This window comes from Thunnus maccoyii, chromosome 5, assembly GCF_910596095.1.
Source record: "Thunnus maccoyii chromosome 5, fThuMac1.1, whole genome shotgun sequence".
Lineage (NCBI taxonomy): Eukaryota > Metazoa > Chordata > Actinopteri > Scombriformes > Scombridae > Thunnus > Thunnus maccoyii.
In genome coordinates, this window is record NC_056537.1 from 14695490 (window position 1) to 14709297 (window position 13808).

Consider the following 13808-nt stretch of genomic DNA (forward strand, 5'->3'; position numbering starts at 1 on the left):
GCCCATCATAATCAAGATTACCCATGATAAGAGGCTCTCAGGATGTGTACATTAAACTGTGATGACTGCAAGTGACTCACTGTAGAGGAAAGGTGATAAATCCCTCTTTATTACAAGATGATAATCACCAACAAAATATAAATCCAAAAGCTATTGTGTAATTTGGATAAAATATTTTATCCCTTTAATGTAATATATTGTGATACAGATATATGTATATTGGGGTGTAATACAATTGGGGGGGGGGGGGGGTGTTCAGTTGAGAAATTGCTTATAGATAGTTTACTAACTGTGTTCCTAACCTCTAGGAGTGTTTGAATGTCAAAAAATGTTCCAGATACTCTTTTATAAAACCAGTATAAAACTGGCATTTGTGTGCTCTTACAAATGTTTTTTCATGATTCCTAAATTATTAAGCCCTTATTTTACAAATCTTTCACCACTGAACTTAATAAGTAATGAACACACATTTTAAGTCAAATGATTTATTGCACACACCTTCATATCATACAGAACAGCATCTGTATTACGCATAACTGTAGAGATCATTTCCACGTAGCTCATGGACAGTGACGTTTACCAGCTGGAGGAGCACTCCTCCCCAGCGCTCCTGTTCCTCTTTCGTCTCCTGGTGCCAGGCCTGGTGGGCAGAGTACACCAGGCTCAGGACAAGAGTCTCAAACTGAGCCTGAGTCATCGGCCTCTTTCTCTGACTCTTTAGCGTGTCCACCATCTGCACCATGGGGCTCAAACTTCTGGGAATGTTGTCATTGATCTGAGCCAGGAAGGCCCGCCCCGGCCTCATTGATGCCATCTCCTTGTCAAGCAGAACAATGTTGTTGTCCTGGTCGATTTCTACCCCGCCCAGCAAGAACTGCATACAGAAAGGGGAGAAAGAAATATCTGTTGCTTACTCTGCAAGTATAGTACAACAACAAATGTTTTTTTAAAAACTGCACTTAGACTTCTGTACCCTCTAAAATAAAGAAAATACCTCAAACATCAGGTTTGCATCAGACACTGAGGAGGCAGTTCTTTGAGAAGTCGGATTAAAGCCTGCAGCCACATCTGAAGTAGAAAATACTGATGTTTAGTTGTTTTTGTTGCTGAAATAAGTAACTGCAAATTAAACAGTCACTTCCTCCACACACTAAAGCTGAACACCTGTTTTGCTATTTTAAATGCGTACTACACAATGCATGCAGTATCATTATGCAACAACATTCGCAATTTCTGTCTTCATCACAGCCCTGTTAGCAGATCTTTAGTTTCAACTTACCCTGCAGAAGTCCTTCAAAACAAAGCCAGAAAATGACCTGCAGGCAGATTTTAAGTTGTAATTCCATGTTGTTTCTTCTCTCGACTACTGCCGACAGATAGCCTATCACCACATCCTTCTCCCACTTTTGTGAATCCGGGCAAATGCAGCTCAGACTGAATACCGTGCATTTTTTCATCATGGAAAAAAGGACCAAAAGCCAGTTGGCTGTGAAGCAGGGGAAGACGGCAATAATTTTAAATCCTGGTTCTTTTTAAGCAGCATTCAGCCCTTTGAGGAAGAACAACTTAATAGAGTTTGCAGAGTTACTAGAGGTAGAACTAATCTTTCCCCCCCTTAACTGTAAAAACTGTTCAACTGCAAAGGTTTAAGGCATTACTTCAATAATATTTTTAGTATATTCATCTTGACTAGTACAAAACAAGAAGGTGAATCCAGCTCTGACATAATAACCAGAATTACTGCTCTAATTCAAATCTGAAGAAAATATATTCTATAGTCTTAATATTTTTTCTCACAGAATACATAAATGTTATCATCCCAATTAAATCATTTACAGAATAATTCATTCGATGGATGAATGACATTTATTATTTTAAAGCTAATCTCTTTGGCTTTAGGTTGCATTTTCTTAAATTTATTTTCTGTGAGCAGTTCATTTGTTTTTTTGTTTGTGTTTCTTTTCTTTTTCCACATGCTTCTATATATGATGCCTTGTATATGTATTACTGGAAGATGTTTTGTAAAAAAAAGAGTTTTGTGAAATAGTGGTGTCTTATAATCCCATGTGGGATGGGCTAGATTTTTGGCATGACACAGAAATAAAATAAAAACAATTTAAAACCTCATCCAGATGGTAAAGTTTACCATATATTCTATATCAAAGGCATGATGTACTATTATAATTTTTGTCACAAAAGGCTCTGAAGTCATTATAACTGACTATCTAACCTATAACTGACTACTTTCAGTTCAGTTCAGCTTTAGTTACTTTTCAGATGAAGATTTGACACAATGGATAACACAACAAGCTTTTAAAATACAAAACATTGTTAAAGATGAAACCAGTGCTTTCCAACCTTTTTGGCTTTTGATGTCTTACAAAAGGTAGCATGTAGTCGGTGTCACAGTTTCCCTCTCAACTTCTCACATGGTTTCATTTCAATAAATGTTCAAATGGTCCAATATTTCACCAAAAAGCAAAGCTTAGAGGAAAAAGTCCAAAAACTGAAAACAGATGTGTGTACCAGAACTTTGTTTTTTTTTTTCTTTCCTCTCCCATTAATCATCTCACAACCTCTCAGATTTATCTGGTGACCCTTTGGAGGGGCCTGACCCCTAAATTGGGAAACACTGGACTTAACTAACTATATATGAAGTAGTTCACACTAGCTCCACCTCCAACAGCTACAACAATAACATGCTGCTTACACACTGATGCTCCAGTATTAATAATCTAATCAGTCATATCTAATAATATATCAGTCAGAGGAACAAAACACGACTTAATACTTTAAGTACATTTTACTTCTAATACTTGCTGTACTTTTACTTAAGTAGGATTTTTCATGCAGGACTTTTACCTGTAATGGAGTATTTTAACATTACTGTAAATTAGCCTATTGGCACTTAAGTAAAGGATCTGAATACCTCTTGCACCACTGTTTAAGCGTCATGCAGCGTTATTTATTTACCTCAGGGTAAGCATTATTTCTCTAATGACAACGTTAGTAACACAAGTCCACCACATGGAGACAGCAGCACCAGTTTATACCAGTGAGCCGTGTCTCAGCTGACCGGTGAAAAGTTTATTTACTTCCGGTGAACAGTTCCGTTGCTTCTGAATGATAAAGTAGTGGAGTTAAAGGTAACCGTACTTATTTACTAGTCATTTTATAAAGCGTCGGGACTCTGCAGTCTCACTAACAGTCGTAATAATAACTCTACCTCCACGAAATCACGGTTGAATTAATACTCGAGGGGAGTTAGCCAGGCAGCTGCTGTGAGTGCTAACGCTAGCCAGTCAGTGGTGAACACTTGTATGTGCTAGCATCCGTCGGTGCGGAGTATCGCCTGCTCTGTAATCTATGTCAAGTTAAATTTTAGCTCAATGTCACATCACAAAATGTTCAGAAATCTTAAAAACATCACAGTCACCTCACCGCCGTTATTCGTTCGAGAGCCACGTTAACGTTAACTTACTTGCTGCTGTGTTTTTGCATGTCCTGCCAGTTTACTATTTACACGTAGCTGAAAGTATTGCTGTTTAAAACATCAGCGATAAATCCTGCCGTTCTGAAACTGTTTTACAGAGTTTGACACAAAAACATTTCATCACAAGCTCCACTTGGAGTTTGTAGTTCGCTCAGTTGTCATGGAGATGATTCAGCGGTTGTTAGGAGCTAACGGTTAATTTGTGTAGTTTGTGGTGTTGTTGAATGTAAATGTAATACTGAGAGTTATATTGCTAATTATTGTCCTTTCCTTGTTGGTAAAAATAGGGCGGACGAATTAATAATATAACTCTCACTATAACAGCACAATTCAACAGCATAAAAACAATCTACAGTGGCTGTTGTGTAGCTTTCGAGCTTCTTCAGCAGATGGAGTTTCACAGTTGTGATGGAAATCTAACGATAAATGATTAAAATAAACTTTTTCTTTTCTGAGCACTTTCATCCATATTGGCTTACAAGTTCCAGGACAACTAGATAACTTCACCTGCTGAGGAAGATCATATGATTTCACAGCTACTAAGTAGACTTTGTAATTTGGTGTCTGTTGTTTCCAAGTTCAAGAATTAAACTTTTCAATCTCAACTCTCTAAAACAGTTTAACAGAAAACTAAACATTATAACCGTCAAGGAAGTATTATTTATTGCATTGTGTGTTGTATTAAATCGCATTAGTTTTAGCTGCATGTAAACCAGTGCCCTGCTTCCTGGTGTCTTTCAGTCAGGCGAGCAGCAGAGATGGAGTCCAGCGAGGAGGGGGGCCTCAGTGTCGGGGGCTCTGTGGGAGAGGAGAACTACTTCCTGGGATACACCTTCACCGACCGCTCCCACTCCAGCCGGGTGGTGAAGAGCATCATGGACTTGTGCCTGGAGGACGGCCTGTTCGCTGACGTCACCATCACGGTGGACGGCAAAGAGTTCCACCTGCACCGACTGGTGCTCTCAGCGCAGAGCAGCTTCTTCCGCTCCATGTTCACCTCCAACCTCAAAGAATCCCACAACCGCGCTATAGAGCTGAAGGACGTCAGCGCCACTGTCTTTCAGCTGTTGATTGACTACATCTATCACGGCACGATTAAACTGCGGGTGGAGGAGCTGCAGGACACCTACGAGATGGCAGACATGTACCAGTTAACCGCTCTGTTTGAGGAATGCTCTCGTTTCCTCTCACGGACAGTGGAAGTCAAGAACTGCCTGCAGGTAATTTACAGTTTTCCACAGGCTTAGCAGTCCTTAGGCATCATTATATAATATCAGTGTTATGATTATCCATTTTCGTCCAGGTGATGTGGCTTGCAGACAGACACAGTGACCAGGAGCTGTATACTGCAGCAAAGCACTGCGCTAAAATCCACTTGGCTCAACTTCATCAGACTGAAGAATTCCTCAATCTGCCTCTCTGTCTGCTCTTGGACATCATCAAAGGTATTTATAGTTTCTGCTCTGTCACCATTTTTTGCATGTTCATCAAGCTCACTTACTACAAATTAGTTATACATAACATTACTGTTTTTCTTTTCCAAAACATACACTTCTTTCTATGTGTTTGAATTGATCTCTTCCTGCCTTCCCTGAAACCTTTGGTTCCCATTCACTTTGTAAGATTCTTGACGTTTGCTTCAGAAAGGTAATCAGATAGGTGTCCATGGTGACTATATTTGCATGGTAATGCAGATGAAACTATAGATTAATTTGAAAAGTTTGAATTGCTTTATCATGCAGTACTAACATAAATTTCACCAGAATTAAAGATTTTCACTGTGCTGGGTTGTTAACTCTCTCAGGTCAACTTCCAAGTTAATTTTCACTCAATTAACTGGAAACTGAAGGTTGAAAAAGGTGAGAAGTAAAAAAAAATATAGATATACACTCAAATTTCTTTTAAAAATTAAAAAAAAAAGAAAAAAAAAGTATGCTTTACATCATTTTGAAGAAATTCACGAAAACAATAAAACACTGTTAATGTCCATGAACACATTTAATGAATTCAGCTCACAATTGTGTTTTTTTTGTGTTCAGATGGAGTTCCGAGCTCTCAGAATCCAACGGTGGCCATCGAGTCGTGGATAAACCATAACAAGGTGGAGAGAGAGGAGTTTTCTTGTATTCTGCAAGAAAATCTCAAGGTAACATTCTCTCATGTAAAAACCATTCTTGAAGGGACTCTCATCTCACGTCATTTGATATTCTCTGATGATCTCTTAATCTCTTTTATCTTTTTGTATCCACAGGAAATTGGCGAGAATGTCCACATTTACCTGATTGGTAAAGAGGAGACGAGGACTCACTCCCTCGCCGTGTCACTACACTGTGACGAAGACGATGCGATCAGTGTGAGCGGACAGAACAGTTTATGCCACCAGATCACTGCAGCCTGTAAGCATGGAGCGGACCTGTACGTAGTGGGGGGATCTATCCCCCGCCGCATGTGGAAGTGCAACATGCACACCATGGACTGGGAGCGCTGCGCCCCACTGCCCAGAGACCGCCTCCACCACACCATGGTCTCTGTGTCCACTGAGGATGCTATATACTCGTTAGGAGGTAAGACGTTGCAGGACACGCTCTCTAATGCCGTCATCTACTACACAGTGAAGGACAACATGTGGACAGAGACCAGTCAGCTGGACACCGCGGTGTCTGGGGCCGCTGGTGTTAACCTGGGAGGTACCATCTACCTGCTAGGGGGGGAGGAGAATGACATGGACTTTTTTACGAAGCCATCCCGTCTTATTCAGTGCTTCGACACCGCCTCCCAGAAGTGCCAGATCAAACCTTACATGCTGCCGTTTGCCGGGTGCATGCACGCCGCGGTCCACATGGACGTGATCTTTATCGTAGCAGAAGGAGACTCGCTGGTGTGCTACAACCCTTTGCTGGAGAGTTTCACCCGCCTGCGTTTCCCTGAAGTGTGGAGCTGCGTTCCTTCACTCTGGAAGGTGGCCAGCTGCAATGGCTGCATATATGTTTTCAGAGACAAATGTAAGAAAGGCGATGCGAACACGTTAAAGTTCAACCCAGCCACGTCTGTCGTCTCCGTTATCAGAGGCATAAAAATCCTCCTCACAAACTGGCAGTTTGTTTTGGCCTAAACTTTCTTCTTGATGTTCACGCTGTGGTCGGCACACACACCACGGACAATCAGGGAAGACTGTTGGGTAACTTGCTATGACTTTACTGCTCAGACATCTTGCACGGAGACTTGCTCTAAATGTATTTACTCAGCTGGTTTCCGCGTCACTCATTCCATTCTGACTTCACCACCAGACCAGTAAAAACAGTTCAGTGGTGTGTGTGTGTGTCAGTTGCTTGTATTACAGTGTGTCTCATTGTGGATCCATTAGCTGACAAGTCAAATAATTTGTGATGATGCTGTAACCAGTGATGTACTAATCAACATTGTTTTCTTGTGCACCGCTTGTTTATTGACACGCATGAACAACTTCAGTGTAAAAACTTTACTGAACACGAAACATCTCTCAGTATGTCGTAAGTGATTGAGTGTATCATGATGTTGTAGGCTGTGTCCTCAGATGTCAAATTTTAAGTCAGTGTGCATAAAGATGATAATAGAGGATGTTTTCTAACTTTTCAATTTTTCACAGTTTCTTGTCTGAAGATTGTATTTTTTTGATGTACATGTTCTTCAAGTTTAACTGTTGACAAATATGTCAAATATATGGCTGTAGCTAAAAGCTGTCACTGTTTGTTTTGATATTTATGGCCCTTTAACCTTAATGAATTAACTAAATACTATTAATGCTATATATATGTTACTAATTCATTGTTGCAGTTATACAATGATGCATTTAGAAATGGTCCGTTTTGGTGCTGTGTAGCTATGAAAGCTTTGCCTCAACAAAGACGTCTCTTCTAACCGCGTTTATCTTTGGATTGGTTATGCATCTTGTGAATGACAAGGTGGTAAAGGTGCCTGTTTGTGTCCTTGGGGGATAAAAGGGGAGTTGAAGGAGAGAAAGCTACTACAGAGAGGCCAAAACTTTGATCCCATTGATGTGTTGCAGGAGTCTGTGCAGCTGAAACCCAAGCCCAGTAACATGTCAGACTTTGTGAACTATTCTAAGCATCAGTTGCTGACGCTGAGATGAGGGGTGGGGGGAGGGTGGGGTGGAGGGGTTTCTGGGGGGCACATATGCCCCTCCATAAGAACTCCCAAATGAAACTGACGGCCGGTACGAGCACCATCTGACATGCAGTCCCTCAACGTTGGGAAATAAAGCTGTTTATAGCCCCCTCATGACAGTTCACAGTCCCTCGTGTAAAGACCGGTTAGATCCATTTGTTGCTGTGTGTTTTTAATGCTCCGGTGGGTTGTGATGTCAAAATTTCTACTCCAGCGTTTGGTCAGAGTGGAGTTTAGTGTGAAGGTATATCACTAGGAGTTATAGTGACCTTGGGATTGCTTGCTGAGGACAGAACAGAATTCCTGAAGGGACACATGGTCTAGAGTGACAAGGCCATCTGCTGTAGCGCCAGCACTAGGAGGAAGGTGGAGGGGGTCGGACAGAGGGGTGTTGAGAATTCCTTTCGCTGGGGTGTGGAGGGAGTAGATATTCTGGGATATCGCTGCTTGCACTCTGCTGGGAAACGTGTTTCTTTGGCGTTTTTCAAACGGAAATCTGAGGGAGAATTTTTGAACACTTGATGGTGAGAGGGGATCTTTGCAGGGTTAAATGGGGAAGATATTTTCTTGGCCCTCCAGCTCTCCACGAAGCAATTGGTAATAATGGTCTTGGTGTATTGCCGTTTTACTTTGGCAGATCCAGTTTCCTTTCCCTCTCAGCAGAGCCGGAGCTGAGAGAGCTGGATCTGTTAGGCCTTCTGGCACCGACCGCTCAGAGGATCATCTTCAAGGGATCTTCTTTGGAGTTGTACTTTGCATGGCAAGGATCTACTTTCTTGCTGCCTCACTGAAATTGCATGGCCTAAACGAATGAATATTTTTATGAGGCGCCTTGTACCAGAGATGGGCCAGGACCAAACCAAGCACCAGATAGAGAAGGGCCTGAGGTTGTATCAGTCCAATCAGACAGAGAAAGCCCTGCATGTCTGGACAAAAGTGCTGGAGAAGACCTCAGACCCTGGAGGGAAGTTTCGGGTTTTGGGATGTTTGATCACAGCTCACTCAGAAATGGGAAAATACAAAGATATGCTCAAGGTAAGACTCCTAAAGAACAGTTTGCTTCATGCAACTTACAATTCAGGAAACCAGTAACATATATTTCTCTCTCTATATATATATATCGTATATATATATATAATTGGTGTATACTGAGTTTGCTATAGCCTTCCTGGCCAGATTCAGTTTGAGAACATTAGTATTAAAGTAATATGACTTTTTGCCTGTATGAGAAGTTTTCCTTTATTAATATTTAAACTCCAAATAGCTTTGTGATCACTTGGTATCTAGGTAATTCATCCTCAGTTTTTTAATACTGTGTGATTATATTTTGTTATGCAACCACCAGTGTGTGTGTTAGGTTGCAACCTAATGAGAGAATGCCACTGAATATCTCATCAATTTTATGCGTCATCATGTCTGTTCGGGACTGGTACATTTCATGTTCGTAGTAGCATTTTAACATTTCCAGAATGCCCAAGTGATTATTAAACAGGAGGAGGTCAAAGGTTACCTTCTAAGTGCCATTTACTGTGATCTTGAGAAGCATGGGTTAATTTGTGGCTTCCACACAATGCAGAGTAAATAAGTGCCCTGCAACGTGAGTATCAGTGTGGGGTGTCTTGTTTATATAATCAGCCTTACTCAAGCAGCACGCACTCTCTCTATCACGTAGTTTAATGAGGACCTTATAAAGTTGTGGCCCTAAAGTAGAGGCCTTATCTCTTTGAGTACAATTATCAGATAATTTCTCTTTTATTCAGTATCTATTTGAATACACAGTCATTCATCTGACTCTTCACAATTTGCCTGCACATTTTCCATCACCTTATACTCACCCTCTCTCTACAGTACGCCCTCGATCAAATCGACACAGCCAGAGAAATGGAGGACCCAGACTACCTTACAGAGGGGTACCTGAATTTGGCGCGTAGCAACGAGAAGCTGTGCGACTTCCAGAAAACCGTCTCGTACTGTAAGACCTGCTTAAACATGCAGGGTACCACTGTCAGCCTGCAGCTCAACGGCCAGGTATGTCTTAGCATGGGCAACGCCTTCCTGGGCCTCAGCGTCTTCCAGAAAGCTTTGGAGAGCTACGAGAAGGCCTTGCGCTACGCACACAACAACGATGACAAGATGCTGGAGTGCAGAGTCTGCTGCAGTCTGGGAAACATCTATGTTCAGCTTAAGGTACTTTCGCTTAAGTAAATGCACTGCATTTATTTTAAATGATATTTGATTTTTAGCTGAAAGCTGATTTTGATGATTTCAGAGTGTGCTGCACTTTAAACAGCCTTTGCTCAGCATTAACTTAAGCTAAATTGGTTTTACATTTGTTCTTCTATGAGACATTATAGACAAAGAGACTGAATGGGAGCCCATCAAGAAATCTGAATACTTAATAGTTCCGTCTTATTTTATCTGGGTGAAACGGTCAGTGGACTGCACGTGTGACTTGATTGTGCAATCAATACCGATGTTGCCAGTGTATTTGCAGAGCATGATAACACCGCAGAGCATCCAAACAAACATCATCATTGGTTAGCTCATGCAATACTGGGCATTGTAAAACAAGGGCGGAGTGAGCAGGCTGCCTGGCGGGGGCTTATGTAGTACCCTTGACATCTGAGATTTGTAAGAGTAATCCCCCAGCTTCCCAGGGAGGATTGGTTTCAATGGGAATGTGATGAAGTGCCGTTCGAGGAATGCAGTCATATGTCACGTTATTTTATGAAACAAAAATCATTCACAGCTCTCTGGTCAGATTCTTGATTTGGATACTGAAGGGAATCACAAACCAAAAAACCCTGTGTCAGTAGTATCTTATTAGGATGTTCTACCTTTTTGGGCAGTACTCGGACATCAGAGGTTTTACTCATCAATAATGTCTGCCAACAGGACTATGAGAAAGCCCTGTTTTTCCCCTGCAAAGCAGCTGAGCTTGTCAATGACTACGGCAAGGGTTGGAGCCTCAAGTATCGCGCCATGAGCCAGTACCACATGTCTGTAGCCTACAGGAAACTGGAGCGCCTGCCAGACGCCATGGAATGCTGTGAGGTATTGTTTTATAACTGTCCAGCACATGATAACTGTCCTCAGAGACAAAATTACATAACCTAACGGAGAATGTCACAGTTTTGGTTTCCTCACCGACTTGTCTTCCCCTCACGCCTTTGGCTGTTCTGATGTCGGAGCTGTAGCTACAGTAGATGCTGTGCTGCCGACAGGTGCGAGTGCCAGTTGTTCTGTTGTACGAGGCCTTAGACCTCGACAAAAATATGCTCACAGAGGCGCTGGTTTAAAGTGTTAATGAAGAGGGTGGCTTTAGTCTTCACTCTGTTCTAATTATGTACTGAGGGTGAAAAATAACTTGATGTCATTGCCTTGGAGTGCAAGTATAGTAACAAGATAGCAGGATGCATTTCAGATTCATTACATTTGCCAAACACATTTAGCCAAACAATTTATACATCTTCTCATATTTAGAATACCAGTGTACAAGAGGAGGACTAAAGGTGAAAATCAACAATGTCTCACATTCCCCCATCATTTCTCACTGAGGTTTATATGAAAATGTACTGATAATAAAACAAAAAGAAATAACTGCATGACATTTGTAAAAGTAGTTTGATAAAATACAACCTTAATTTTTAGAATTCAAGTAAGTATTTTGATTATAAACAAATATAATTATGTGCACCCTACGACATGTTTGTATTTATAATATGACTGAATTTTAGGAAGCATATTTGTATTATACATTATAGTACTGTATATGACTGTTTAATACTTCCGTTTGATTGAAGAGGGGTCAGACCTCTAAAAGGTTTCTCTTGTGCTTTGACAGGAATCTATGAAGATTGCTCTGCAGCATGGTGACCGTCCTCTGCAGGCCCTGTGCTTACTAAACTTTGCAGACATACACCGCTGCAGGCATGACGTTGATGTAAGATGCTACCATTTGTGCAGATTTGTTTAGGATTTGCAAAAGTGGTCGTTGAGGATGAGACTTTGTCATTGCTTTGTATGCTTTTGTGCTCTCTGAAATGTAAGTTTTGACTCAAATATTTGAACTATGTGGTAAACTTTTATTTGGGTATTTGTCTTTTCCATTCAGAAAGCATTCCCCCGCTATGAGTCTTCAATGGCTATCATGACTGAGATTGGAAATCGTCTTGGACAATCACAAGTGTACCTGGGAGTTGCAAAGTGTTGGCTTCTGCAGAAAGAATATGACAAGGTACCCACACTAATATATAAATAGTAGTTTCAGAGCTCTGAATAGCTGCCTGCATCTCAGATTTGTTTGAGGATTCATATATAATATAAAGAGTCAAATGAATGAAATGAAACCAAAATGGCAATTCAGTCTGATTATCAGGCTATCATAAAAATATGATAATAATAATTATTTTATTATTATTTGGTGCTTATTAAGACACACTTTGCCTCATTTTCCAGGCTCTGGATTCTTTGCAGCGAGCACAGGAGTTGGCAGATGGAATGGGAAACAAGGTATTTGATGTTTCCTTACACAGGATACAGGACAACGTTGTATAAACCGTACAAGCTGGTATGGTAGTACATGCGTGTCTACGTGTCACACTGACGGTCTTTTTCCTATATGTGTCTTCAGCTGTGTACATTGAAGGTGCATTGCCTGAGTGAGGGGATTTACCGAAACCAGGGGAAACAGGAGGAGGTCAGAGAGCAGGTGGTGAAGTTCCTGCAGTGTGTTGAGGAGCTGGAGCTCTACTGCGGCATGTGCGGCGAGTCCATCGGGGACAGGGACCAAAAGCTGCAGGCATTACCCTGTTCCCACGTTTTCCATCTCAAGTGGGTGTTTATTCTCAGTCTACTCTTGCCTTTTATTATTTTTGAGGTATACATTTCAGATTTAACAAATTGTTGACTGTGAGTTTCATTTTTATGCTCTTCATACATGATTTTGCCACCAGAAGAACTTACCCAGACTGGTACAGGCTATATTTATAATGATCAATACACTATGGTTGTTTTTAAAATAAGTTGTTGACACTCTGCTGTTTTATCGTTTCAGGTGTCTGCAGACAAACGGGACAAAAGGTTGCCCTAAATGTTTCAAGTCCTCCATGAAACCAGGATTTGTGTGATTATGAGACTGTGTTTCTGCGATGGTTTTGCGAACACAGCGTGCTGATTCCTCACAGGCTCCTGACTGATCTGAGAGAAGCAGGCAGCCTCAGGATGTGCTGAAGATGTCTGAGGAGTAATAATTCACTGCTCTGTGCAGAGGATCCTGAACTGAACCAAGTGTCCCAGGGTGCGGTTCTGGGGACTCGATCAAGGCATCTACTATTATTTACAGACATCAGTCTGTAAGTGACTGAAGCAGACAGAGGAGGTATATCTGACAATGTTACATTTCAATATAAGTCCTTCATTGATCTGAAGACTGGCCATTTGTTGCAAAATTCAACTAGAGAGCAATATGGCCGTCTAAAGAGCATTTATAACTTAACATATGCTATTATATGCAGTAGAATTGTATAGTAAGGATGAGATGAGATGACTTCAGGGTTTGTTGTTCAAATTCCAATATTACCTTTTACACTTCATCCACATTTTCTTTATTGAAGTTTTCTGATTTCTGATCAGGAGAACACAAGAGCCATTTCTGAACTCAACAGATTTCATATATTTATTATTGTTTTCATGTACATACTATTATGGTCATTTGTTTTAAAAAGTTTGATTTAATTTAGGTGTTTTGTGAAACCTAAAACTAACTAGAATCTCTTAACCGTTTAAAAACTATTATGTCTTTACAAAGCAGGTATATGCAGCTGTTTTTCCTTATCCACTGCGATTAAGGAGCAGGATCAACACACATTGTGTTATTCATAGAAATTCCTTTTCTGTCCATTTCTGGAAATTGTTTTTAGTCTGACATCAGCATTAAGGACACAGATTGTTGATAAGGAAATCTATTGGGTAAGAAACTTTTCTGACCAATTGCATACTTGTCAAATACTTGTTTAGAAAATATACAAATGGTTTAACGTGTTTTTTTTTACATGTTTGTAGTTATATGTAAATAGGAATTTATTGGTACAATCTCAAAAGTGAGATTGAGATAATTTACTTTCAAGGTGATTTTGATGGAGAAAGATGA

General features: G+C 40.7%; 3 protein-coding genes across 9 annotated transcripts; 2 read left to right on the forward strand and 1 right to left on the reverse strand.

Annotated features, from left to right (window-relative positions):
- Window positions 1–453: 453 nt before the first annotated feature.
- Window positions 454–3741, reverse strand: LOC121898066 (protein FAM180A). Of its 5 annotated transcripts, none has more exons than XM_042412957.1 (4): window positions 3524–3741; window positions 1280–1486; window positions 995–1068; window positions 454–874 (listed from the first exon to the last, which is right to left on the reverse strand). In XM_042412957.1, the coding sequence occupies exons 2-4, from the start codon at window positions 1458–1460 to the stop codon at window positions 527–529; spliced, it is 603 nt and encodes a 200-aa protein (XP_042268891.1). In that variant the 5' UTR covers window positions 1461–1486; window positions 3524–3741; the 3' UTR covers window positions 454–526. The 5 variants fall into 5 exon arrangements, with proteins under 5 accessions (XP_042268891.1, XP_042268890.1, XP_042268892.1 ...); XM_042412956.1 differs by having other exon boundaries at window positions 3482–3741; XM_042412958.1 differs by lacking the exon at window positions 3524–3741 and adding an exon at window positions 2974–3032.
- On the forward strand, window positions 3053–7212 carry kbtbd4 (kelch repeat and BTB (POZ) domain containing 4). 2 transcript variants are annotated; one of them, XM_042412954.1, is made up of 5 exons: window positions 3053–3146; window positions 4235–4713; window positions 4797–4938; window positions 5533–5639; window positions 5745–7212. In XM_042412954.1, exons 2-5 carry the CDS (start codon window positions 4252–4254, stop codon window positions 6603–6605), a joined length of 1572 nt encoding a protein of 523 aa, XP_042268888.1. In that variant the 5' UTR covers window positions 3053–3146; window positions 4235–4251; the 3' UTR covers window positions 6606–7212. The 2 variants fall into 2 exon arrangements, with proteins under 2 accessions (XP_042268888.1, XP_042268889.1); XM_042412955.1 differs by lacking the exon at window positions 3053–3146 and adding an exon at window positions 3925–3990.
- Window positions 7213–7675: 463 nt separating this feature from the next.
- rapsn (receptor-associated protein of the synapse, 43kD) lies at window positions 7676–13750 on the forward strand. Of its 2 annotated transcripts, XM_042412407.1 has the most exons (9): window positions 7676–8181; window positions 8295–8692; window positions 9506–9844; window positions 10553–10711; window positions 11502–11600; window positions 11772–11894; window positions 12116–12169; window positions 12291–12490; window positions 12714–13750. In XM_042412407.1, the coding sequence occupies exons 2-9, from the start codon at window positions 8468–8470 to the stop codon at window positions 12784–12786; spliced, it is 1272 nt and encodes a 423-aa protein (XP_042268341.1). In that variant the 5' UTR covers window positions 7676–8181; window positions 8295–8467; the 3' UTR covers window positions 12787–13750. The 2 variants fall into 2 exon arrangements, with proteins under 2 accessions (XP_042268341.1, XP_042268340.1); XM_042412406.1 differs by having other exon boundaries at window positions 7676–8692.
- The last annotated feature ends 58 nt before the right edge of the window (window positions 13751–13808 follow it).